At 45.1% G+C, this 25,390-nt stretch overlaps 1 protein-coding gene and 1 pseudogene across 3 annotated transcripts in view; one reads left to right on the top strand and one right to left on the bottom strand.

Moving 5' to 3' along the window:
- The window catches only part of Sptbn1 (spectrin beta, non-erythrocytic 1), a 166,079-nt gene that overhangs the window by 43,580 nt on the left and 97,109 nt on the right, over positions 1 to 25,390 (top strand). For all 3 annotated transcript variants that reach the window (XM_085692324.2, XM_048427539.3, XM_085692325.2), the window contains exon 2: positions 317 to 511. In XM_085692324.2, coding sequence (XP_085548450.2) covers positions 364 to 511 — 148 coding nt within the window. In that variant the 5' untranslated portion in view covers positions 317 to 363. The remainder of the gene's footprint in view (positions 1 to 316; positions 512 to 25,390) is intronic.
- On the bottom strand, positions 15,960 to 19,514 carry LOC125395861 (small ribosomal subunit protein uS9 pseudogene; annotated as a pseudogene).

The raw sequence follows: 25,390 nt of genomic DNA, 5'->3' as shown, positions 1-25,390 counted from the left end.
CTGATAGAGCTTTAAACCTGCCCTTCAAACTTTCTAGAAAAGGAGGAACTATTAGTTTGGCACCCAGCCTTTCATTTAGTCTTCTCAACAGCCTGTGAAATCTCCTCCCACCTCACGTTTGGGGAAAGCCATAAAGTGGGTTGGCCCAGATCACGCATTTGATATGAAGCAAAGCCAAAGTTCAAGCCCAGCTTTGGCTCTAGAAGGCATCTCTGGACAGACAGGAACAGCTTCACTTTCTAGTTAGTGTGATCCTACCAGGTCTGTAGAGACTACGCTTTGTATATCGATGACTCTTTCCCTTTCCTCCTCACAGAACTCTGAGAAGGAACTGATGTGGAAGAGCGCCTGAGACAGATCACGATGACGACCACGGTGGCCACGGACTACGACAACATCGAGATCCAGCAGCAGTACAGCGATGTCAACAACCGCTGGGATGTGGATGACTGGGACAACGAGAACAGCTCCGCGCGGCTCTTCGAGCGGTCCCGTATCAAGGCTCTGGCAGGTGAGTCTCCTACCTGCCGCTGGGTGCTGTGTAGTCCCCTGAAAATCGACCGTCTCTGCTTTTTTTAAATATTTATTCATTTATTATGCATTCAATATCTGCCTACATGTGTGCCTGCAGGCCAGAGAGGGTACCAGATCTCATTACAGATGGTTGTGAGCCACCATGTGGTTGCTGGGAATTGAACTCAAGACCTTTGGAAGAGCAGGCAATGCTCTTAACCACTGAGCCATCTCTGCAGCCCCCCGTCTCTGCTTTTAAGGCTGTCTTGTTTGAAGGTGATCTCAACTTACTTTAAGGTATTCTGTGAGAGAGAGCTAGCTGACCCTTTTATAAGACAATTACATTTGGAGAGCTACCAACCTTATTGGCCAAAATAATTTAGAACACAATAATGTTTATAGCAATTTAGAAAGAATTGGTAAGGATTTTTTATTTCTGACACATCTTTAATTTGAAAATATTGAAGCACACTGTTCTTTATTTTAAAAAAAGTCCAAATAAGCGGTGTAATGAATGCTAATGGCCATGCTTGGAGCCACGCAAGGTTGGTTAGTGTCTGCAAAGGACTTTAGATCTGCAGAGTGGTCTCTGGGAAAGGTGCATCTGGTACTGTCAGCGAGAAGATCTGCCCCATCCCCTCACTTAGCGTGACGTCCTTCCCATGTGATTACTTTTTCCCTTGCTGCTGCTGACTGCACCAGCAGTTCAGTGGTCCTCGTCAGTAAAGTTGCCGTCACCTTGAAAACCAAGCAGTTTCAAACACACACGAAACAAGAATCAAACTAGAGTATATCCTTTTGAGACTCAGAGGAAGCTGTTTTCCAAGTGAGAAAGCAGATTAATGATTCTCCCCGTGGTGTCATTAATTTCAGTAGATTCAAAGTCATGGTCGGAGCAGGTACATTTGCTATTGATTGTAAAAATAGTTCATTTTTCTGTCGTCTTTATAGTAGAATCTGATTACAAAGCAAGAAGACGGAAGTCTGACTCATGTGGCCAAAGTGACAGAGAGATTATTGGTCACAGAGGAGGCCGAGTCCAGCTTTAGATCAGCCTTCCCGTGGGCTTACAGGGTCTGAGCAGACCTGGCTTTTTCCTTCTTTACTTTTTAGCTATGTTTGCTATGCAGGCTGTCTTCACAAGTGAGCTCCCTCTCTACAGTAGTTACGAGTGGTTGTCCCAAGTCCCAGAAGACCTGTAGAAAAGAGCTCATCTGCCTCACTGTGGTCCTGGGATCAGTTATTGCCCCGAGTGATCGTGACTGGCGTTGGAGAACAGGATGCTCTCCTGATGTCACTAAACAGTTGCTCCCTAGGGGGAGAGTTCTGTCTATCCCGCCTGAGCAGCAAGGCTAGAGATATGGGAGAAGAGGCCGATAAATGGTGGAGCTGTACCTAACTAGATGCCTCGGGAATGTTATTCGACTGCTTTAGGATGAGTTATCGGCAAATCAATCCCACACCAGTTATGTTTTAAGGGGTTATTTATTTTGGGGGGTAAAACTTACATACACCATAAACCGTCAGGAAGGGAGCCTAGTCGCAGGAGCCGGGAGCAGAAGCCAGGAGCAAGCACCGGAACCAAGAGCAGGAACCAAGAGGGCCTATTCTGGATATGCTTCTCTTTTTAAAAGAGAAATATACCACACCCCAGTGGGCTGGTATTTCAGCAGCTATTGGCTGACGGAGCGGAAGTCGCTCCCCGCTGCACTGTGGGCTCGTATTTCAGCGACTATTGGTTGAGGCAGCGAAAGTTACTCCCACAACAATGAGTTGTGTCTGAGTAGTGGTGATTTAAAGATTGTGTGTGTGTGTGTGTGTGTGTGTGTGTGTGTGTGTGTGTGTGTGTGTGACATGGAGATGACAAGGAGAGGTGGAGGAGCATGTATATAGTGTATGCATGTATGTGGGTGTGGGCATATCTGTGGAGGCTGGAGGAAGGCAACAAGTGTCCTCTGTTGCTCTTCACCTTATTCTTTGAATCAGGGCCTCTCACTGAACCTGTAGTTGTTCTGCCTCTGCCTCCAGGTGCTGGGATTACAAGCATGTGCTGCCACAGCCGCCTGTTTATGTGGGTGCTGGGATAGGATAGTCCTCATGCTTACATACAAGCGCTTTACTCAGGAGCCATCTTCCCGGTCCCTAAAGCTCTTTCTTGATCTTGCCTGATGAATGAATGATCATCCAGTCACTCCCTCAATTCAGTGCTTTGTGTTCTAGCTCATTCATTAACATGAAGCTTCACAGCAGCTGGTCACAACTGTGGGTTGTGACCTCTTTGGGGGTTGAAGGACCCTTCCACAGGGGCGGCCTAAGACCATTGGAAACACAGAGATTTACATCATGATTTATAACAGTAGCAAAATTACAGTTGTGAAATAGCAACACAGAATAAAATTAAGGTTGGGGGGGTCACCATGCTATGAGGAACTGCATTAAAGGATCACAGCATTAGGAGGACTGGGAACCACTGCCTTAATAGAAGTCCTGACTGTGACCTGTGCTTCTGGAGCAGTTGGTACTTACTTCTTTTTCATGAATCTTCGTTTCGGACTTAAGACCCTTCTGTTGCAGTAGGTAATCTGTTAAGCCATTCTACGTTGTCTTATTTTAAGAACGTTTTACTTACAAAATGTACAGCAGTTTCTTGGGTTTTTCCTTTTTTCACATGTATGTGATGTGCATGTGCGTGCACATGTGTGTGTGCTTGTTTTGGATGTATACAGGTTCGTGTACATGTTTGCACAAGCATGTTGAAATCCAAAGTTGATGTCTGTTATTTCCCTTAGTACCTCTCTGCTTTATTTTTTGAGGGTCTTCCTAAATCCAGGCTTCACTAATTCCAACTAGTTTAAGTTGCCAGCTTGCTCCCAGAATCCCATCTCTGCCTCCAGAGTACTGGTCATATGAAGACCTTCATATTGCTTGGCTTATCATGTGGATCCAGAATGTAGTCTTCACACCTGGACAGCAAGTCCTTTATCCACTGAGCCACCTCCCCAGCTCTTGTTTGCTCTTCCCTATGTGACATATTTCTATACATTCAGACTCAAGAGCCCCGCTGTTGTTAGTGTTGGGTCTTGTCATAACCTTCTAAGGATATCGAGTCTGGTCCCAGAATAATTGGTTACGGTAATTACAACAAGGGCTTAATATTTTGCTTACTCTGCTCCAGGAACAGAGCATAAATGCATTGCACATATTAATAATTAATCGAAGCCAGGCAGGGTAACATGTGTTTGTACTAGCCTCCAGTATGTTGAGGCCTACCTGAGCTACAGTGACACCGTGTCTCAACCACAGTGAAAAAAAGAAAAGTAGCTAATCCCATGACAGTTGCACGAGGGAGGCTGCTGTCGTCTGAACTGGAGAAATGGGACTGGAGGCACAGACGGAGTAAATGCTCTCTCCAAGGACACTTTGACCGAGAAGCACAGTGAGCCCCTGGCAGGATGGAAAACAATAATTCTTGAGCTTCTTCCTCATGGAAGCAGGGAGAAAAAGCAACCTCTCCACTGTTGAGCCTGTGCTGGCCTCAGGTCCTCAGTTATCCTGCTTCAGCCTCTCCATGTTCTGGGGTCACTGATGTAAGCTACCATGTCCAACAAGACTTAGAGATGCTAAGTAAGTAAGTAATTAGACTTAATATTGATTGTTGCCATATGCTCAGCATGTTTCAGGATTAAAAATTATTAATGCTTTTCCCTATTTTACTAAGTCTTTGGAAATATACACCCTCATTTTACATATGAGAGACTAGTAAGAATCAAGTCTAAATTTCAACATAGAGTCAAAACATGGCGGCTAGTGCTTTCCCCTTGCACACGGTGCTGCTGTTGAGAGTTCACAGGGAAGGAAGGTGAGGACATTCTTCAGTCCTTGCTTTGCAAGAAGTTCACGGCATGCTGGTCTTGTGTAAGTATTTCCCGCATCCCGTGGTGCCATGCCCACATTCCTCACCTCTGACCAGCGGGCGCCTCAGTGTAGTGGAATACACAATGATTCACAGAAAACTTCAGTCTTTTAAGAAATGTCAGGGGCTGGTGGTGTGATTCAGTGGGAGAATCTTGCTTAGCATGCAAGGTCCCGTGTTCAGTCCCCAGTACTACAAGAAAAAACAACTGGAAAAAAAAAATCTTGAATTATTTCTTTTTTTAAACCTGTATGTGTGATTGTGGCTTATGTTTTGTAGAATCCACACAGATAAGAAGAAGGAAGAGAGGAGCATTTTTACATGTACAAAATACTTAGTTTTAGAATATTGATAAAAGTAATTGGAATTAATAATTTTATCAAGTCTTGTAAACAGTCTAGAAAAACATTGAAATAGTATATACTGAAGTAGTCACTGTTTATATCTGAGGGAATTTTCCATATTTGGAGTTTTTCCTGAAATAAAATTCAGATTATTTTGTAATTAGAAAAAAATCATCTTAAACATCTTATGTAGCAGTTAGACATTTTGGTACTTTTTTTTCCTAAAAAATTGATCAAAGAATAAAGCATGTATGGATGTACATTTTAACAATGTACATATTTGTACATTTGTAAATATTTACATTTGTAAATATACATGTATATTTGACATAGGATAATCTCCAACATTAAAGTGTCTGTTGCACAACCATTGTTTGATCAATTGTGGACATGGCGAAAGAAGTTGACTGATTACCAGTGCACACTCAAAGTCAGTTTGTTTTACTTTGTGCACAATTTCTCTGCGAACTGCTGAAGTGATAGACAGGCATACTGTTTCTAATTCAATGCGGTCCGTCCAGCAGCATCAGAAGGAGCTCATCCCCCAGCACACTGGGTTTGCATCAGGATCTCACTGCTAGCCTTGAGCTGAGCTTTCAGTCCCCCACTCCCCCGCCTCTGAGTACAGATGTAATGGGCAAAGTCTTGACTGAATCAGTATCTCCTGTGAGACCGGTCCATTGGATTGTTAGAAAAAAAATGATGCCAATGTAGATGTTAGGTAGTTTTTTTCAGTTATATTTAGTTTATGATACAAATTCTATTATGATAGCTTGATTATTAAACTATAGATTTATCAGTAATTTTGGCATGATTCACATGAACTAGTAACCCACAAGCAAGTATTTAGGAAACAAGGGAGCTAAACATTTAGTCTGTGTCTACTGATTAGATTTTTTGAGTTTGTTTTTTTTTGGGGAGAGGGTAGGAGAGGGGCATTCGAGGCAGGATTTCTCTATGTAACAATCCTGGTTGTCCTGTAACTCACTCAATAGACCAGGCTGCCCTGAGTGCTGGGATTAAAGGCCTGTGCCACCACTGCCTAGCCTAGCCTGATTGTTAGATTTCTTTTTAAAAGATTCCTGAATTTATAATTATTTTTAGTCAGTCATTTCTGGTTGCAAAGAATGGAGATGTTGTCTGAATTAAAGAGATGTGGGCTGGATTTGTTGGTAAAGAACACAGTTGTCTAACGTGGACAAGGCACTGGGTTTCACTCCTGACATTAAAATAATAATAATAATTAATAATAATAAGTAATAGGTAGTATGTGATAGAATTAAGGGAGGGTAAATAGGGCTACTGAAAAGTTTTAGGAAAGGGCCCATGTGATAGCTGTGCTTTTAATCCCAGAACTCAGGAAGCAGAGGCAGGCAGATCTCTGAGTTTGAGGCCAATTTGGTCTGCATAGCAAGTGTCAGGCTAGGCAATATTTATATAGTAAGACACTGTCCCAAAGGAGAGAGAAAAAGAGGTGCATGGAAGGAGACAGGGAGAGGGAAAGAAGAGGCAGTTTCATCCAGATCCACTCGATAAATCTGTGTGCTATCTGCTTGCTGTAGAGCACTGTCTCCATCTTTCATTGGCGCTCTCCACATAGTAACTGTTCCTTCATCATTTGGCTCACATCTGACTTCGGTGCATTGTGGATTCCACTTTACTTCTTGTCTAACTTTAAAAAAATAAACTTCGGTGCAAAATTATATTTATGATTTTATTTACTTAATAGCATGGTTTCTTTGAGTACAGATTTCTGTAAGGTTGGGTGTGGTATTGAAGTTGGCCCAGGTACCGTTTTTATACCAGGCATGGCCAGTTGGAGACAGATGATTGCTTTAAAAGAGGCAGCTTAAGGCCGATGGGGTACTTGGCGGGTAAAGGCACTTGCCGCCAGTTCTGGCGACCCAAGTTTGATCCCCAGGACCCACATGGTGTGGAGAGAGAACTGAGTCACGGCAGTTTTTCTTTGACCTCCACGTCATTCTGTGCTGTGTGTACAAGCCCTTCCTCCAAGTTAAAAAATAAATTAAGCCAGGTGGTGGTGGTGCACTCGGGAGACAAAGGCAGGCAGATTTCTGTGAGTTCAAGATGAGCCTGGTCTACAGAGCAAGTCCCTAGATAGCCAGGGCTACACAGAAAAGCCCTATCTCAAGCAACCAAAATAAATAAAATGAAAAGCAGAAAAAAGGCATTGTAGAAAATGTAGCCTTGTTACCCAGCTGTCAGACTGTAGGTGTGGTTGGTGTGTCGTAGAGAGTGTAGCCATGTTACCCAGCCGTCTGTCTGACTGTAGGTGTGGTTGGTGTGTTGTAGAGAGTGTAGTCGTGTTACCCAGCCATTAACCTTTCTCAGGCTAATGTTTTGCATGGTCAGGGAAAGAGCTAGATACACAATATGGCAGGAATCAAGGTGCAAACTGGCCCCCAGAACAAGAGAAACGAAGGTAAACTAAGGGTTACCATGCCTACATCTTGCTTTTCAGTCTCCTTCTGAGAGTGATTTCTGTCTCTGCCTCCTGGAGGGATCTTCCGGATTGCACGAAGCCTGGCTGCCATCTGCTGGGCTTCATTGCTTATCCCCCCCCCTTTTTTTTTTTCCAATTCTAACCGGAAACACTAGTGCTGTTGTGGAGGGAGGCTGTTATTTGTATTTTAATAAATAAAGTTTGCCTGAAGATCAGAGAGCATAGCAGCCATACTAGTTAGCCAGACAGGCCAGGCAGCCTTGGCACACCTTTAATCCTATGACTTGGAAGACAGAGACAGATTGAGCTCTGTTGGTTCAAGGCCACCCTAGGCTACACCAGATTGAATCTGTCTAAAAGAAAAAACAGAGCTCACACAACGGTGATCCCAGCACTCGGGATCGTGTGCCTTTAATCCCGGCCTTAGGGAGGTGGAGACAGGAGCAATGCGGCTGAGCAAAGAGAAGAATATAAGGGGGAAGAGACAGGAACTGAGTGGAGTGTGGTGTGTGGAGTTTGAGGATTCATGGAGACAGGATCTAGCCCCATTTTAGCCTGAAGTAGAGGTAAGAGCCAGTGACTGCTGCTTTGCTTTTCTGTTCTTCAGGTTGAACCCCAATATCTGTCTCTTGGCTTTTATTATTGGTGCTACATGTCCAGAAGGATTATTCCACAGCAGCAGCCTGTCTCTAAAATATTAAAAGTAAATAAATAAATAAATTGAGCAGTGGGTAGCAGGTGTGGCAATGCATACTTGCAATCCCAACTATACTCAGAACTAGAGCCCGAGTATTTCTATACATAGAAGGCCAGCATGGGCTTTGTATTGAATGCCAGAACACCAAGGCTGCAAAGAAAACCCTGTCTAGAGAGGAAAGAAAGGGAAGAAAGGAGCCAAACTATACAAGCAGTGAATATGAATAACTTTGTAAAAGTGTTGCCGTACCTTCTGAGAACTTGAATTTGAGTCTGGTCATCCTCTGGCTGCAAAAGGCATCCACTTCTTTCTCATTAGTTAATGTCCAAGGGAATTTGTTAAGCTCTTCAATGTGACTTCTCTGCTGAAAGCCTGTGAATTCTCAGAAGTCTAAAATAGTGACGTAATCAGGCGCTGACACTGCTGTTGGGTGAATGTGGTAAGGATTTTGCCATCCAGGTGTAACTTCCCACAGACTCTGTAAATTTCTCGAGTATGTATGTGAGACTGCTCTGTTGGCTACAAGATGATTCCACAGCCATCTCAAGAAAGCAGATGAACTGGAGTCCAGGCAACATTGGAACCTTTGTCAGAGCTCAGCTCCTCTCTCACTACATTAGACTACCCTGTAAGACTTTAGGAAATCCCACTGTTCTCCCTGGGCTCCAGCCTGAGCCCCAGGTCCATGGACCAAAGCCATTTTCCTGTGTGGCTCGTGCTGAGCCTTTCTCTTGGATAAAGCTACTTGGTGTTTGCTAATCTGTATCAGGTACCCTATACATTACTAGTTTCAGGTGTGTGCTCCAAGTAGTTCTGTCTGTATTTTCTCTAGCTGATTGTCACTTCTTGGAGACAGTGGCAATGGATAATGTTCCTTTTAGCATCCTTTAGCGCCTCCTGTAAGTCCAGTGCAGTCAGTTATTTAGCAATTGACAAACGAAGTAACTCACTCCTAGTCAGAGACACCAACTATTGCATCATTTGCGAAAACTTTCCCCATCACTTTTGTGAAACCTATTGTTTTAATTAGGGTTTTTATGTTGCTGTGAAGAGACACCGTGACCACAGCAGCTCTTATAAAGGAAATATTTAATTGTGGGGGCTTGCTTACAGTTTCAGAGGTTCAGTCCTCTCTCACCAGAGAAGGGAGCATGGCAGCATGCAGGCAGACATGGTGCTGGAGTTCAGAGTCTTTACATCTCATAGACAGGCAGCAGGAAGTCGACTGAAAGTCCCACTGAGGGAAGCTTGAACAAAAGAGACCTCGACCCCCCCCACACACACCCCAGTGACATACTTCCTCCAACAAGGCCACACCTCCTTATAGCACCACTTCCTTTGGGGGGCATTTTCTTTCCAACTACCACAGCTATCAAAGAGTTGATTCTGTGTATCTGAGAATTTAACATTAAAATGCATTATAAAATAATTAGTGTGCATTGTCCATTATGAATGCATGCACTGAAGAAAAAGAAAACTGAGCATTCCGAAGTGAACAAGTGTATTCTTCCTTGGACCCTTTCCCACTCCACTTGGTGAAGAGAATTCTTTTAAAAGTTATGTGCAAAGTAGGCATTGTTGTATACACCTGTAATCCCCAGCACTGTGGAGGCTGAGGCAGGAGGACTCAGCAAGTTTGAGACCAGTCAGGTTTTCATAGTGAGTTCCTGGCTAGTTAGGACTATATAATGATACCCTGTCTTAAAAAGACCAACTATCAACCCCCCCCCCCCACAAAGTAAACCAAAACCAAGGTTGATGCAAATCTTTTGAGGATTTTCCGTGTACAGTATTTTCCATTTTCAGGTTACATACCGAATCTGCATTCCTCTTCGTGTTGTTAGCTGAAACCCTGTTTCCCAATATCATAGTGCTAAAAGGTGGGACTGGGAGGTGATCACACTGTGAGGGAAGAGCCTCAAGGTTGGGACTAGTGTCCGTGATACTCGGCCTTTTTATCTGTCCTCTGAAAATATGAGAGGAGATTTGTAAACCAGGGAGGAGGCTTTCACCAAGAACCCGACTGTGCTGGGACCCTCCCATCTAGCGCTGAGAACTGTAAGCAACAATGTGTCTAAGCCACCCAGTGGATGGTTTCACTGCTTTGACAACCTGGACCAAGACAGATTTCTCGCCTTTAGTAGAAGAACAGAAGCAAGGTCACTTTGGTGTCAGAGTCCTGGAGTTTAACCTTTCCCCCCATCAGAGAGTAATTGTGTTAGAGTTGAATCCCCTCAGTGTCTGATCTGTCTCCCGGAGGTCAGCAGGTGCTCTTGGACGCATGTGTCTGTAAGCAGGTATGGCCCAGTACACTGTAGATCAGATACGCTGAATGTCGACCCCTGCCTCTTTTCCGTTAGAAGTGCCTAGCCTTTGCTCTTGAGGGTCACAAGGGTGAAAGCTGGAGTCCTTTGACCATCCTTCCTTCAGGTTCCTGTCTTTTTGCAGCTTTCCCATATTTGCTTCTTTACCTTCCATATGTCCTGAAAGGAAATGAGGGCTCACTCAGGGAACACTGCACCCGGTTTTTCAGAGTGCCTTGATCAGAAGTGAACAGTTGGAGTTAGAGATGGAGTCTGACTGAAGCCTTGGAACTTCCCAGAGATTGGCCTGCCTCTCCCTCCCAAGTGCTAAGATTAAAGGTGTGCACCTCCGTGGTCTGATTTGAGTTTAAGAATTTAATGGCTCCTTCTCACAAGCGTAGCCACTGTTTTCCTCTTGTAATTCTCCACTGTGACAAGGACATAAGACATTTGGTGACTGTAGTGGCCAAGCGTGACAGGGATGGAATATTACAATTGGGTCCCTAGAATAGCTCCTTCTGCTATAATAGCTAGAGGCAGTTGGCTCCAGGCTGCTATAAACCACAGCAGAGCAGAGTGTATGTATGGTCATTGTGTTAGCTACTGTGTAAATTAAGCCTTTTTCCTCTTGTGGCTGACACACACAAAAAAAAAATCTAGTGACTGTCCTAAACCCACAGTAATAACAATATGCAACTTAGCCAGCTCTGCCCCGTGGTTGGGTTTTATTCTCTACTCAGGAACATATCTGTGACATGGGTCCTGAAACTGTAGTACTGATTTTGGAGAAATAAATTTCCACACCAAATCACTTAGCTCTCTATATGTCTGCTGTCGCCGTACACAAGTTTACACCCAGAGCCAGTTGCTCTGCTGCCGGGCCCCTAAGCACACCTTTCATGGAACTACACTCCGGTTCCAGACATCCAAAGGAAGGCCAGTGTTGGCATGGGTGCTTGTAAATAATGTAGAGGTATTCAAGACTGCTTTAAGAGATATGGGATGGAGGGGAGGAGGGGCTTAAGGATGACCTGATATCAGTGTGAAACCTAAAACTCAACTACAGTCTTAGCAGGTGTGCAGTTCTCTTGGCGAATTTAATCAGCTGTCATCTTCAGGCATTCCCGAGTGTAGGTGTTTTTTTGTTTGTTTGTTTTTGTTTTTTGAATGTTCCCCCATTTAGGAAGCCATCTTAATTTTTTTTGGCACCCTCAAACTAAGTTTTACAGCGGAGGCTAATGTTCTATAAACTAAATGAAAGACTTCAGAGCATCCCAGTTGATTTGGTTTGTAACTGCTTCACCATTTTGAAAGAAGCACTTTTTGATCACATTACCGGGAATAAGTGTGTTTTTATTAGTAATTTCATTGCTAGATTAATGTGTTTTTATGGAGGCATTTGTGTGTGTGCACCTGCTTCAAATTCACAAACTGCTGGCGACTGGTGTTCCGTGGACTGCTGGGATATTTCTTCTCTACGTTTTAAAATGCCGGTGTTGGTCAAATAATTAGATTTTATTAATGTCATTAGAATATCCTGTTCTAACAGGTGCATCTTAAAGTACAGCGAAGTGGGGTTTTTTTTTTAAATTTATTAGCTTTATGAATCAGAGTCTTACTGGTTTAGTCATTTATTAGTGAATGGGGTGAATGTACTAATACTTAGTGTCTGCCTTGTGCCAGGCACCGGGTTAGCGTTAGAAAGGTCAGCCATCTTGAGAGGAGCTCTGTCCTCACAAAGGAGGGGCAGTGTCAGCACGTGGAAGGGATTCCAGGCTGAGGGAGTAGAAGGGAGTCATGTATAGGAGTGGACAGAAAAGTCAACGAGCTTGCTGCTTATCATAGAAGGGTGGTTCAGCTCAGCACGTGGAAGGCATGGAGCCGCCCCATTTGTAACAGAAGGCCTTCCTGAAGTTCCCATCTCCAGAGTGCCTGATGCCCCTGACAGTTCATCTGAGAATGGCTCGTGAAGTCGTGGGGTCTGACATCTAATCTCAGAGTGACAGAGGAGAGGCCAAGGGAGGGAGGTGTTTAGGACACTGTTGTGCTCCTTCAGGAGACAGTTCCTTTTGATTTTACCAACCACAGTACTGGATCCAACTCCTGGCATGCAGCAGTATCTGGAGATGAGCGCCCCCACCCCCTACCCCGTGGTGAAACAAGCCTTGGAAACCCCACCTCCAAATCTGAAATAGTATTGAAAGGCACTCTACTCCTCAGCCAACAACAGGTCTTCAACTGCTGAGTTTGGAACCTCAGACTTGCTCTGCAAGGGTTGTGGAGTGAATGAGAGAGAGAAAGGGGGACCAGGAGCCTGGTTCTGTTTATAGGCATGCTAGGTGTTAGAAGCACAGGAGGATTTTGTGAGGTGATAGGGTAAATAAATCAACAAAGGCCACTATTTGGATATACTTACTTCCCTGTTTTAGAGTTACACCCATTTTCTCATTGGTCTGTACTCTCTGCAGCCTTCAGAAATGGTACCAACTCAGAGAGTCTCAGTCTGACTGTGCAGGTGCCATTGGGATTTTCTCTTAGGGCCAACACTTCCAGACCTTTCTGGGTTTGGCAGGCATTCAGAACTTTTCATCTCAAGGCTTATGCTAAGGGAGAGTGGCCCTAGGGTCCTGGTTCTCCATTAAATCTCTGCTCTGCCAGTTCCTGGCTGTGAGGGAGTAGGTAAGTTTCTCCTACAGGACAGGAACTGTATCTTGTGGGACCGTCGTGAGAAGTCACAGTACTGTGGAAGTGCCTGGCTTAGTGTACGCACACAGCACCAGCATGTGTAAGGTTACCAGTAGCATGCCACATTTCACCTTAAAAATAAATCTTTTTTTTGTTTGTTTTGGTTTTCTTTTCAGATACAGGGTTTCTCTGTGTAGCCCTGACTGTCCTGGAACTCACTCTGTAGACCAAGCTGGCCTTAAACTCAGAGGTACACCTGCCTCTGCCTTCCAGGCATTGGGATCAAAGGCATGTGCCACCATGCCAGGCTGAAAATAAATCTTTGGAAGATCGAGCTCTGTCTCCCTCCTGAGGGAGACATGTTACTGAGAATATTATCTTAATACGAGGTGGCAGAATTGGGAATTGCTATGGGAAGGCAGAAGCATTGAAAGCATTTGAAGGGCACGTGTGCTGGTGTCCTAACGATACAGATGACCTTTGGCTTTGTTTGCTTTGGTGTTCAGAGGGCATTTGTGGCTCAATCCTTATTTCAGGAGGTGGGAAAAGCCCTGAAGGAGACCTTTGGGTTTGGAATTTTTAAACATTTTGTTTCCTGGCAGTTTGGTGGCTCTAACCCAGAGGCTTGCACATGCTTTACCACTGAGAGATACATATCAAGCTGTATCTCAGCCCCCGACTTTGATTTTTATTGAAAAAAAAAACTAGCATAATCTCCATACTTGGCCTTCTCTGTTTTAGGTTTGCATGTTATTCTTATAATGATCCTGAATGCTGCTAAATTTGAGAGAAAACGTTTCAAAGAAGAAGTACAACAAAATGCTTTAAACTTTTGCTACATTGATTTTTCTCCCCTTCTCCCAGCCAAATGACTGTGGTTGGAGGAAGAGGGACAGAGGGGCATACTAAGTGTACAAAAATCCGAGTCAAACAGCCTAGCTCTTGCTGGAACATGCTGACCCTTTGGTGTGAGTTTCTCTTTGCTGAGATAGCTGTAGTTTGGCATCAGAGGAAGATAAAAAATGAATATGAATAAATTCCCAGGAGATCACTGATAGTACTTAAAATTTGTGGATCTCATTCATCTTGGAGAGCATTGTAAACAGTTTATAGTATTAATAGCAGTCTTTGATAGGAGGTATTAGTCCTCATTTTACATATTCCAATTGAGATTTTTGTGCATCAGGTCCTTAATTTGCCCCAGCATATGTTACTGATCACATAAATTAGAGGCAGAGTGAAAGCCTGTGGTGCCTTTGACTTGCCTTTTCCAGCCCTCTTGTAAATTGCCTTTCTTGGTATTAGTATTCCACAGATATCCAGACAGCCTTTAATTCCTGAAGGACCTTGCTCCTCTCCCCACAATTACTTCATTTCAGAGACTTGAGAAAGACTCTATGATAGCTTGTGTGTCTCATTTGTGACATCTGTCGTGGTCGCCCTTATAAAAACCCTTCTCGGGCGTGCGTCAGGAAGCACAGTGTGTTTTCTTTTTGTATCTGACTATCAAGCCCAGATGCAAGACCAGCATATAGGGAGAGGGGGGTTCTCAGAAAACAGCAGACATTTATTATACCAAGCATTTAAAAGACATAACAGTATGAACTAGAAGCTATGGAGGGCCGGTGTGTAGATGTAAAGTGCTTACCCATCATGTTCAAGACCCTGGGTGTTAAATGCCAGCACAGAAAATGATCCAGTGGCATGAGATGTCCTAAGGAGTCAGCGAGCTGAGATTGTTTTGTTACTAAGGTGAATTTTGGCCTCTTTCACAGTGGTTTCTATGTAATGGGTGAGGAGTGGGTTGTGTGTTGGCAGACGATGGTAGCAGCCTTTGACCTTGGAGGATGGAAGGATGAAATGAGAAATGATCTAGGCGTCTTACTCAAGTCGCATGGAAATTTTTCTTGTTACTGTTTTGTTTGATGAGTTAGAAGTGCAGGCTGTTGTAAAGTGTCATTAACAAGGACTGGTGGAACTGATCGTAATCACTTGAAATTACAGGCCTCTTCCCTGTGTAAGGACTTTGGTCATTTGCCCCTCCATAATCTACAGTAGGCCAACTACAAGTATAATTTTTTTTGATCAGTAAGAGTCTTGAGCCATTGCTTCATGAGCCTTTAATGCCCTAAAATTATCCCTAATAGCAAATTATGTAGGAACCCACTTGGATGGGATACCGGCATTCTTTATCTGGGTGGGCAGGTCTTAGTGTTTCAGAGAAGTTGATGATGGGGTGTTACAAAACCCTCAGAGTAAGGAAAGCTAACCTAACATCTGCCACGGTAATCCCGTGTACTCACGAGCTTTTCTGTTCATGCACACACAACTACACTGTTGAATGAATATATATATTTGTTTGAATATGATGGGTTGCTGCCGTGCTGAAGGATCAGTTGGTCTCTTGTGTTTGGGATGTCAGTCTCATAGATACTGACTAATGAAGATCTTTGGGCACTTTATGAAGGCTGGCATTGTAGAGCTCACGGCCCCGACACCAGTTATGACTGATGAGTGCATTCACTCACAGCTCTCCAAGCAGGCTTGGAGGCCGTTTGGAGTCAATAACTAATTTATGAGGCCTTTTGTTATAAAAAATGAGATTTGGCAGGATTCCCAGCGAAGTTCTCATTTCTTCAGGTTGGAAAACAGGACTTAGAGGGATCGGCTGACAGCTTTGGGGACACACGTGAGGAGCATGTGATTCTCGATCCCCTGCCCGGCAGTGTGTTTTCCCTCTGTCTTTATCGAAACTCTTTAATTGTGTTTAAAGCTAATGACCGAAAGTGTCCCTTTCTTTAGTATTAACTGCACACACACTGTTATGGAGCAGGTGTCCGCACCGTTTTAATATTGTAAAACTGAGGGACAACCAGCCAGTCACTCTCCACTTCCACTTCCGCCCAGCTCCAGGCACGCTCCAGCTTCTGTGTTTCCATGAGGTGGATCACTGCTTCATGTAAGCTCAGCAGTACTCTTCTAGGCTTTATTATTATTATTATTACAAGGGTGAACCCTGATCTTTCTTGAGATAGGCTTATCAGTAGGGTTTCTGGTGTTGAGCATGGGCACCATGACCTCTGAACTTTCTGGACTCACAGCGACAGGGGTCACCTACAAGCAGGGGCCAATCATACTGGGTGAGGATATCTTTGATCTCCTTCTTAGAGGCCTCACCCACATATTTTTGGCAGTAAGCCACCAGGACTTTGGAGATGGACTGAAGAATAACATAAATGTGGGCCGCAAAACCACCACCCTTCACACGGGCCCAGGACCAGGATAGTCACACCAACAAATTGCTCCTTGCTCAGAAGCAGAACGGGCTCCTGTAACTTGTACTGCAGCGTGTGTGACTCCGTCATCTCCAGGGGGCATCTGTTTGCAGTGCACCACGACGGTGGCTGTCTTCTTGCATCCAAAGACTAGCGCGGACTGCAGTGGACCGTTGGATGGCGTAGGTTTGAGTACAAACGTGAGCCTGTTTTCTTAGTTTTGGTTGGCTTTTTTTTTTAACGTTATTATTTGAATAACGTAATACCTTCAAGGTTCATCCATGTGGTAGCTTGTGACAAGATTTCATTTTCTTAAAGCGGAATAATAACCTAGTGTACACGTGTGTGTAACTCACCCTCTTTCCTTTTTGTTGTGTACGACTGTGGGTGCACACGTGTGTACATGTGTGTGGAGGACAGAGATCAACCCTGGGTGTTATTCTTCAGGTGCCGCCCACCTTCTTGTCTAAGATAAGATAAGGTCTCTCATTGGGTGGGAACTTGGCAACTAGGCTGATTGGGATCCATCTGTTTCTATCCCCCCCCACTAGAATTATAAATACACACTACAGCTTTGCTTTTTAATGCAAATTAATGAGGTCTCCATGCTCACCTGGTAAGCATGAACTATCTCCCAAACCACGTTTCATCTGTTCTTCTATTGACTCAATATTGGGTTTTCTGGTACTTCTTGACTGTTTTGTCACGTTACAATAACAGGGAGGTGTAAATAATACTTCGGAGACGTGCGCGCTTTCCCAGACATGGGATGTCTATACCCCATGGTGGTTCTGCTTTTAGGTTTTGAAGAACCTCATATTTTCATGTGCTGGGATCATTGACCTTCCTCCACTAGCCTAAATAAGTTCCGGGTCCTGCATGTCCTCTACTGGAGCTTTGATGATGATTTAAGGCCAGGCAAGAGGGCACCGGCAGCACTCAGGAGTCCGAGACAAGCGGATCTCTGAGTTCGAGGCCAGCCTGGTCTACAGTGCGAGTGCCAGGGCAGCCAGGGCTACACAGACAAAAAAACAACAGCAACAACAACAAAAAAAGATGATTTAAATGGGGTATAAGGAGAGACTAGGTGTAATTTGGTGCTTTCCTAACATGTCCAAAGCCGTAAGTTGGACCCCCAGAATTGCATAAAGCAGAAATGGCTGCTCATACCTGTGATCCCCACTCTCAGAGATGGGAACAGGAGGTTCAGAACATCCACATCCTCTTCAGCTACATAGGAGCTTGAGGCTAGCCTGGACTACTTGAGACTTGAGTAAAGAAATGGGTGGGTAGAAGAGAAAAGGCATCATTAGGGTTTCACATCATGTTTTTCTGGGTAGATGGCAATTACAAAGATGATAAGCTCCCTCTGGACTTGCTAAGAACGATACAGGAAAGGTCAGGTCAAGATGGAAAACTGATTGAAGGGGTCTTTGAACAGTAGAGTGTTAGGGACCCATGCTCCTCAGCTAGGCCCGGGGGATGTCTGGAGATGGAAGCTCTTTGAGCTGGTTCAAGTTTAGCATGAAGGGACACAGGTGATCTGTTCTCTGCTACTTAGTATGGGTTGGCTGGCTCTCTGGTGCTGTTGGGTTCTGGAAGGTCACCAGAAGAGAGGATTAAGATGAGCTTTCTGGAATTTTAGGTCCTGGGCCTACTTTGCATATTGGATTCCTGTGCGAAGTCCCCGCCCCTCCTTCTTCTGTACTTTCTGTTTGCCCTGGGCTTGTTGAAGAGGCAGCAGGAGCCAGAAGGCCTGCTGTGCAGCCTTCAGTATGTGCAGCCGCTTATTTTATCATACAGCTTCATACCTCGCTTTTATAATGTGTAGCTAAGGATGATTGGCTTAGATAGGTGGATGCTGAAAAGGAATTTCTGGCACCTGAGGAGTTCTCTTCTTTTCCAAATGTGAAGGACTGAGGTGTGGACCTGCGTGTTACACAGGGTAGAGCAGGCTCTGCAGTGTGCCCATGAGGCTAGCTCAGACCTGCGTGTTACACAAGGTAGAGCAGGCTCTGCAGTGTGTGGGACTAGCTCAGACCTGCGTGTTACACAAGGTAGAGCAGGCTCTGCAGTGTGTGGGACTAGCTCAGACCTGCGTGTTACACAGGGTACAGCAGGCTCTGCAGTGTGCCCTATGGAGCTAGCTCCACTGTGAAACCTTGCCCCTGAAAGCTCAAAGTATATTTCTAAGAACGCCATATCTAGGAGATCTGAGATTCTTCTCTTTTAGATTTCTTGGTTTTAGGAAGACTATAGGCCAAGCTAAGGATCCAGCTCATGGTTACACAGCCAGTGTCAGAAGCCGATAGTAAAATCCATGTTTTGCTCTTCCTGAGTTTTAGAATTGGTACACTTCCTCTTTACTAAGTGGACAAGACTGGCACACAAGAAGAGATAAGTAATAATCTAAGACGGTGGTAGGTGCCAGAAGGGAGGCTGATGCTTCCGGTGTTAGGCTCTTTGAGAAGGAGCCAGCTGGTATCACAGTCACAGCTGGTGTAATCTGGGAAGCCTTCCTGAAGGAGGGGGGGCTGTAGATTATATATCTGTAGGTGATAGTCTTGAGCTGTCCCTGAAGGATCATTAGATTATAAACTGAGAGGAGAAGGGGCACCAGGGGCAGACTGGGAAAGGTTGAGGCAGTTTGAGGGTGCTGAGGAGCCAGGGCAAGCTGTATTTGCTGCTTTGCCCCTGTCTTCCCAGCATCCTGAGTAGGGAGCTTATTTGGGAACACCACATTCTTCCTGCTCCTTTGCTTGGGCACCTGTCCAAAACAGGTGCACTGGAAGTTACCAGCAATGAATTACCTTGATTAAAACAGGAGAAAATAAAGAGAAAAGGATTGTGGTATTTTCTAGAGGAGGGTCTCAGAAGTACCTAAGAGTATTGAAACCTGGAGCCTGGCTTCCACCAAAGAGGCAGCTGGCGTGCCTTGTTGCTCCTGAGTGACAGAGCCATCCGTGAATTATTTAGACCCTGGACTCAATGTCTGCCGAGCAAAATCCTGTGGGCAGGAACCTGCGTTATCGCGCTGAGAAATCATCAGAAGCTCAGGTGGAGGAAGAGCTGACTGCGTCGTGGAGATACTGCGCATGCTCCCTGTCCCTGCGACCCGCATTCTCATTAGCATGACGCATGTTGGCAGATTTGGCCAGGAACAACATGAAAATCACATAGGAATGTAGGGCGTTTATGTAGGGAAAACCACTCTGCTTAGATTTCCCAGCAGTGAGGACAACCCAGGTGTAGATGTAGTTGTTGATGCTTACTGTCGCTCTGCCCTTGCTGGCCTGTCGCTGGCGGCGTGTTATTTGCATCTCTCAAGCTTACTTCCCTGCCTGCAGAGGAGAACACACTGGCCTGGGGAGGGCTGCTGGGACGGAGGTGGACAGGGCCGTAGGCCGCTCCCCTTGAGGCCCTGTTTCGATGCTAAGGCCTGTGCCTGGTCACACTCTTGGTTCTTTCTCCCCACCCTTCCCAGTGCCTGTTCAGTGTGGTTTCTTCACCTTTCCTCTTTACAGTTCCTGGAAAAGTTACCTTGGGTGTGGATACCCGAGGGCAGGGCCAGATGGATTTATATCCCCCTTTCTCATTCGCCTTCAAACTATGCTGCCCAGGAACTGTGCGTTCTCTTGCCCCATACGCCCCTCAAAAACTCGATCCCCATAGCTCTGACCACCAGTGTGCATTGCCCTTCCTCCTCTATGTGGGTCAAAAGAGCAGGCCTGGCTCTCTAGCATTCCTCAGACCTCTCTCTTTCCAGAGTACCTGGAGGGAGGGCCCAGGTCTCTTGCCAACTGGTAATACATTCACTAGCTTAGCAACACCTGTTTGCCAAAGGTGGGGCCTCTGGACTGGGGTGTTCTTTTGTCCATATAAGGAAGGTTTGCCTGTGCGATCAGAAATGACTTGGATCAGTTCGGTTAGGGTAGAAGGCTGGGGAGGTTGCATTCCTTTCCCAGCACCTTGGTGCTTGTTACTAGTGTAACTTACTGTTTTGCTGTGCGGTAGTGAGGTCACTTCTGACACGACCAGTAGACCGAGGGAGACAGACAGAGGGTGAAATGGGCGGGATTAGGTTGGCTGTGTTCTGGCATTTCAGATTCTGTTGTGTGTGTATGAAGGGCATGGGAGGAAGATGGGGGAATGAGAACAGTCCGTGCTCCAAGGAGCAGAACTAGTCATTGCTACCAGTGGAGAAATACCTTTACCTTTTCTTTCAGTTTTTCTTGTAGTTTTCCTAAATCCTTAATCCCAAGGTACAAATATGACTGCCTGGCCCAGAAGGATTATTAGCCTTTGTAAAACATGGGTCTTTTGTAACTTGCTTTAATGCTTTACTGTTTGGTAGTAATAAAGAAAGAGTTTTGTTTTTTTTTAAATTTCTCTCTCTGTGTGTTTATGTGTGTGAAGGGTGTGTGTGCATGCACATGCATGTGCGTAGACACGCATGGTTGAGCACATATATTGAGGTCAGAGGACAATTTATGGGGCTTGATTGTCCCTTTCCTGTATGTGGGCCCCAGATGTTGAGCCTAAGTCATCAGGCAGGCCCTCACTATTACCTGCCAAGCCATCTTGTCTGCCTCTAAAGGAAGATTTTGACTGTGATTTTGTTAGTGGGGGAGGTAAGCAGAAGGGAATGGGCTCTGTGACTACTTAATGGAGTAGGTAGGCCAAAAAGGTAGGGCAGTAAGAACTGGCTGGAGGCAGCCAGGTAGAGAGGTGTCCCAGGTTGTGGAAGAGTGGTATGACTTGGGCCTGCTTCCCGGACCCACACGGTCATGGAAGAAGGATTCTAGTAATGGTATTTGTGTTTGCCGAAAGGAAAGCTCCAGGGACGTTGTCTGGGATGGCCTGTCACAGGAACTTGATGGTAGCAGCTGGGAATAGTGATTCACACTTGTAGGCCTCGCGCGCGGGAGGCTGAAGCAGGAGGACCACTGGATTCCTGGTCAGCCTGGGCTACAGAGCGCAACCTTGCCTTAAAAAAAGAAAAAAAAAATTGAAAGGCAAATCTGGAAACGACAGTGTAAAGCATCAAAGAATTCGGCCAAACTGTTTATGTGAAACCTCATTTTCTTACTCTCTCGTTCAGCTCTGGGGTTGGCTTTCTAAATCCTGGGATTAGATGTGTACAAATGCCTGTCACAATCTAGCATTTGGCCATCCTCTCCCGGACATCTTCAGTCTTGTTAATGTTTGGACTTTCAGGAAATGAGCATCCAGAGTTTACGCTTTCGCGTTTGTGTGATGCAGGAAAAGCATTCATCTCCCCACCCCAGGACAGCACAAAGGCTCTCAGAGCAGAGGCTTAATCTCACCGCCTGTGTTCTCATTCACAGTGTACGCACTAAACCCTGCAGAATCTTAGTGTGCAGATCCATCAAGTATGAAAAGAGGAACAAAACCAAATAAAACAAATCCCATTCACAACAGAGCTCTCGAAGTAGCAAGTTTTGTGTGAACTAGTAAAGAATGTGTCGAACTCTGACCTAAAGCCGATGTGGTGGAGGTTTGTGTGTGGAGACGCGTGGATTTTAGACTTACCTTGCTATAGCTTTCCAGCTTTTCTAAAAAGCTTAGAGACCGTTACTTAGTTGATAAGATAACCTAAGAGTACTGAAGAAATGAAGATCTGGAGAGCGTACTGGACTTGGTCAGCCTGGGCATGGACCTGTTGGCTCTGCTACTCACCAGCTATGCACGTGTGCTGTATGTATGGAGACCACCATAGGGTCACACAAGAAAATGGACATGAAACTTTTGTTTTCAGTTTTTGAAAGAGGGTCTCACTCTGTCACTTTGTCTGGCCTGGAACTCTGTGTTGACCAGGGTGGTCTCAGACTCACAGAAATCTACCTCCACTGTTTTCTGAGTGCTGGATTAAAGGTGAACGTCACGCATGCACCCAGTTCATGAAAACATTTTGTAAGCTACAGAGTTTGATGGTGGCTTTATGACTGTCTTAGTTACCTTTTTATTGCTGTTAAGAGACACTGTGACCAAGGAAACTCAGAGGGTTTTTTTTTTCTTTGAGCTTAAAGAGTTCTAAAGGGTAACTCTATGGCCATCATTGGAGAATGGGAACATGGCAAGCAGGCAGGGTGCTGGAACAGTAGCTGAGAGCTCACATCTGATCCATAAGGACAAGGCAGAGAGAGAGAGAGAGAGAGAGAGAGAGAGAGAGAGAGAGAGAGAGAGAGATATGAATGGCTTAGCCTTTTGAAACCTCAAAGCCACCCTCCAGTGTCCCACTCCCTCCAACAAGACCATACCCCACAGTCCTTCCTAAACAGTTCTACCAACTAGCAGTCAAATCCCTGAGCCTGTGAGGCTGTTCTCATTTAAACCACCACAAGGATCATTGTATATGAGGACTGTAATTGAGACTAAAGCTGTGACATTGAACCCAGACTTGGGCACTCATGTCACATAGGAACACTTTTAGGATATACAGAAATTTTTATGACTGCATATTCTAACCTGTTTGGTTTATGGATAAAGACTGCCTTGGCATCAACCTTTCTCAGTAGATGCCAGTGCACAAAATTAGGAAGTTTCTTGGTGACATTTGGATGTCAGGATGAGCCTTGCACTAAATGCCCTTCTTCTAATTTCTTACTAATTAATATCCCGTTGCTTCTCGTTGCTTCTGTCTGCAGATCACTGCACAAACTTGGCCATACCCTTTCTCACAGGCGCAGCCTTTGTGAGGCTTGAGTTGTTTTCTTCCTGTAGCTGCCTTGCCAGCCGCAGTTGTCTGGGCTTCACCTTGGAAGCTGTCTGCAGTTAGAAGACAGGCACAGCCATTTATCGGAGTCACCCCCTGACCCGGGTGAGCGATGGCACTGTTTAGATGAGAAAAAAAAGATGAGATGAGCTAAAATTGTCCACTCTGCTACGGCAGAAAGATGGGTAAATATTCTGGAAACTCTTCTCTTTAATGTCCCCTTTGACGAGCCACATTCTAACATCCCGGAGATATTACTTCTGAGGTCACTGTAAATAAAACTGTGGACTAGACCTTGGGTCTTTTGCTTCATTCAGGTACAGTGAAGGTTCTGGTAAGTTCTTTTCCTCTTGACAACATCATCCTTTCCCTGACCAAAGCTCTGCCTCCTCTTGGCTAAGGCTGATGGCTCCACCCTTGAGCCATTTTCTCAATTTCCTCGTCTACCTGTGCCAACTTAGGGCTGGCTGAAACTTTTGCAGACATCAGGCTTACCTGGGTCCTGCTTAGGGTCTCTTCGCCTGTCTCTCTGATGTCATTTACAAGTTTGTGTCACCTCTTCCCTTTATTCCTTCAGGTAACCAGACTTTTCTGGTTCTGACCCACTGGTCTGATCCACCCCTGGCTTACTGTCTGTCTCACTTCCCAGCCCTTTGGCAACATGTGATGCTGTCCCTTTCCTTTCCTCCTTGGGTGACTCCCCTTTTTGGTTTTCATTCTGTGTATGCACTGGTGGTTTTCTTTCCATTTTAGGCTGTGTTGTGGCACCCCTGAATGTAGACAGAAGTACACCTGAGCTAAAGCTACGGTCATCCACTGATTTCTTCTTCCCAAGGCCACATCTTCCCCAGATCCCTCCTTAACTGCTTGTGTTATTCCTCCCTTCCTCGATGTAATCCCCCCTAAATCAACTGTTCCCTCTGTGCTCCAGAGTGTATCTGCAGCTTTGACCTCTACTTCTCCATTCTCGACCACTCTGGACATGTCACCCGGTGGTGTTGCAGGTGACTCCGAGTTGGCCTGCCAGAAGGGAATGTTCATCATTCCTTTTTAATCGCCCCCCCAGCCAGCCCTAACGCCAAGCTTTCTTGACTAACCTTTGAACGTCCCACATTCGATCAGTTACCAAAGTTCTTCAGGTGAACTCTTACGTCAGTCTGTTCCTTTTTAACCCTATTGCCACACCCTCATGGCTCCTTTGACCTGGGCAGTTGCAGTAATCACCCCGGAGTCTTGTTGCCTTCAGTCTCTTTTATCTACCAGGCTAATCACTGCTGGAGTCCAGGGTAGATGCTGTTCTCCTCTGGGCTCAAAATTCTCCTCTGTTTCAAAATTCTCCAAGCCCATGCTTGATTCTAGCTTGTTTGCATGCTTCTCTCCCAAACTGACAGCTCCTTTGTGCTCCCTTTCCCGCTTGCCGGCCACATTGCCTGTCCTATCCTCTGGCAGTTAGTTGTATAAGGATGCTTCATCCTTTCTCTAGGGTAATTGCTCTCCACCTGGGTTCCAGGGACAAGTCCAGATGCCAGCGTATCCTGGGGTGCTTCCGAACTAGGTGTGGCCTCCTTCTTCTCTGAACTCCTCATGTATTCTTCAGTATTCGACTGTTTGCCTGTAATTTGCCCCATGCTATTTGTCCAGCAACTCTCCCAGTTATTTTGAATCCTCTAAAAAATAATGTGGACCTTGCACATTTGGAGTTCTATAAATGCAGCCCAGCTGACAGTGGAGAAGTCATGTCTCCAGCTTTTCTTGACTTTCTCCCAGCTGCTGACTGCCCAGAGTTGGTCAGGTGGGCCTGCAGAGTTGTGTCCCATGTTCGCTTGGCCCCGTCCCACCAAATGGATGTCTTTCTTCGGCCTCAACACCTTTCTTCCTGGTACTTAGATCCATTCACTCTGTGTGGTGTAGCCTCAGCTCTTAGGATTGGGTGTGACTATACCACACCTCGCCTTTCCATTACACTGCATGTAACCTGGCTAAATTAGAAAGCTCACTCAATGTACTTCCCCGTACCAGAGAGCCTATGAGGATGATCACTGAGTGTGGAGTCACAAGTTCTTCCCTAAGTGGGTTAAAATTAAAAAAAAAGAAAGAAAGAAAGAAAGAAAGAAAGAAAGAAAGAAAGAAAGAAAGAAAAGAAAAAAAGAAAATGTTATTAGCGGGCAGATCACTTTGTAACCTTGTTTTTGATGCTATTGCTGGACAATCAGAGAGTGACTCTTCATATCATTGGCATATTTAACAGTGAAGTAGGCCCCTTGAAATAAAGATCCCCCTTGAAATAATCCCCATTATACTTTGTAGTCTTGATTTGATGGGAGAGAGAGTAAGGAGAGGTGAGCTTCGAAAGCTACATACATTCAGCTCTGATGGCTTAATAGAGACAGGTTTTATTTCTCAGTATTAACAGCTGAGATTGAGAGTCCAAGGTTTCTTATAAGACCATGGGGTAATGAG

The sequence above is a fragment of the Myodes glareolus genome, chromosome 8, assembly GCF_982192425.1.
Source record: "Myodes glareolus chromosome 8, mMyoGla1.1, whole genome shotgun sequence".
Classification (NCBI taxonomy): Eukaryota; Metazoa; Chordata; class Mammalia; order Rodentia; family Cricetidae; genus Myodes; species Myodes glareolus.
The sequence above is the reverse complement of the archived record's forward strand: the minus strand, read 5'-3'. Positions and strand labels throughout refer to the sequence as shown.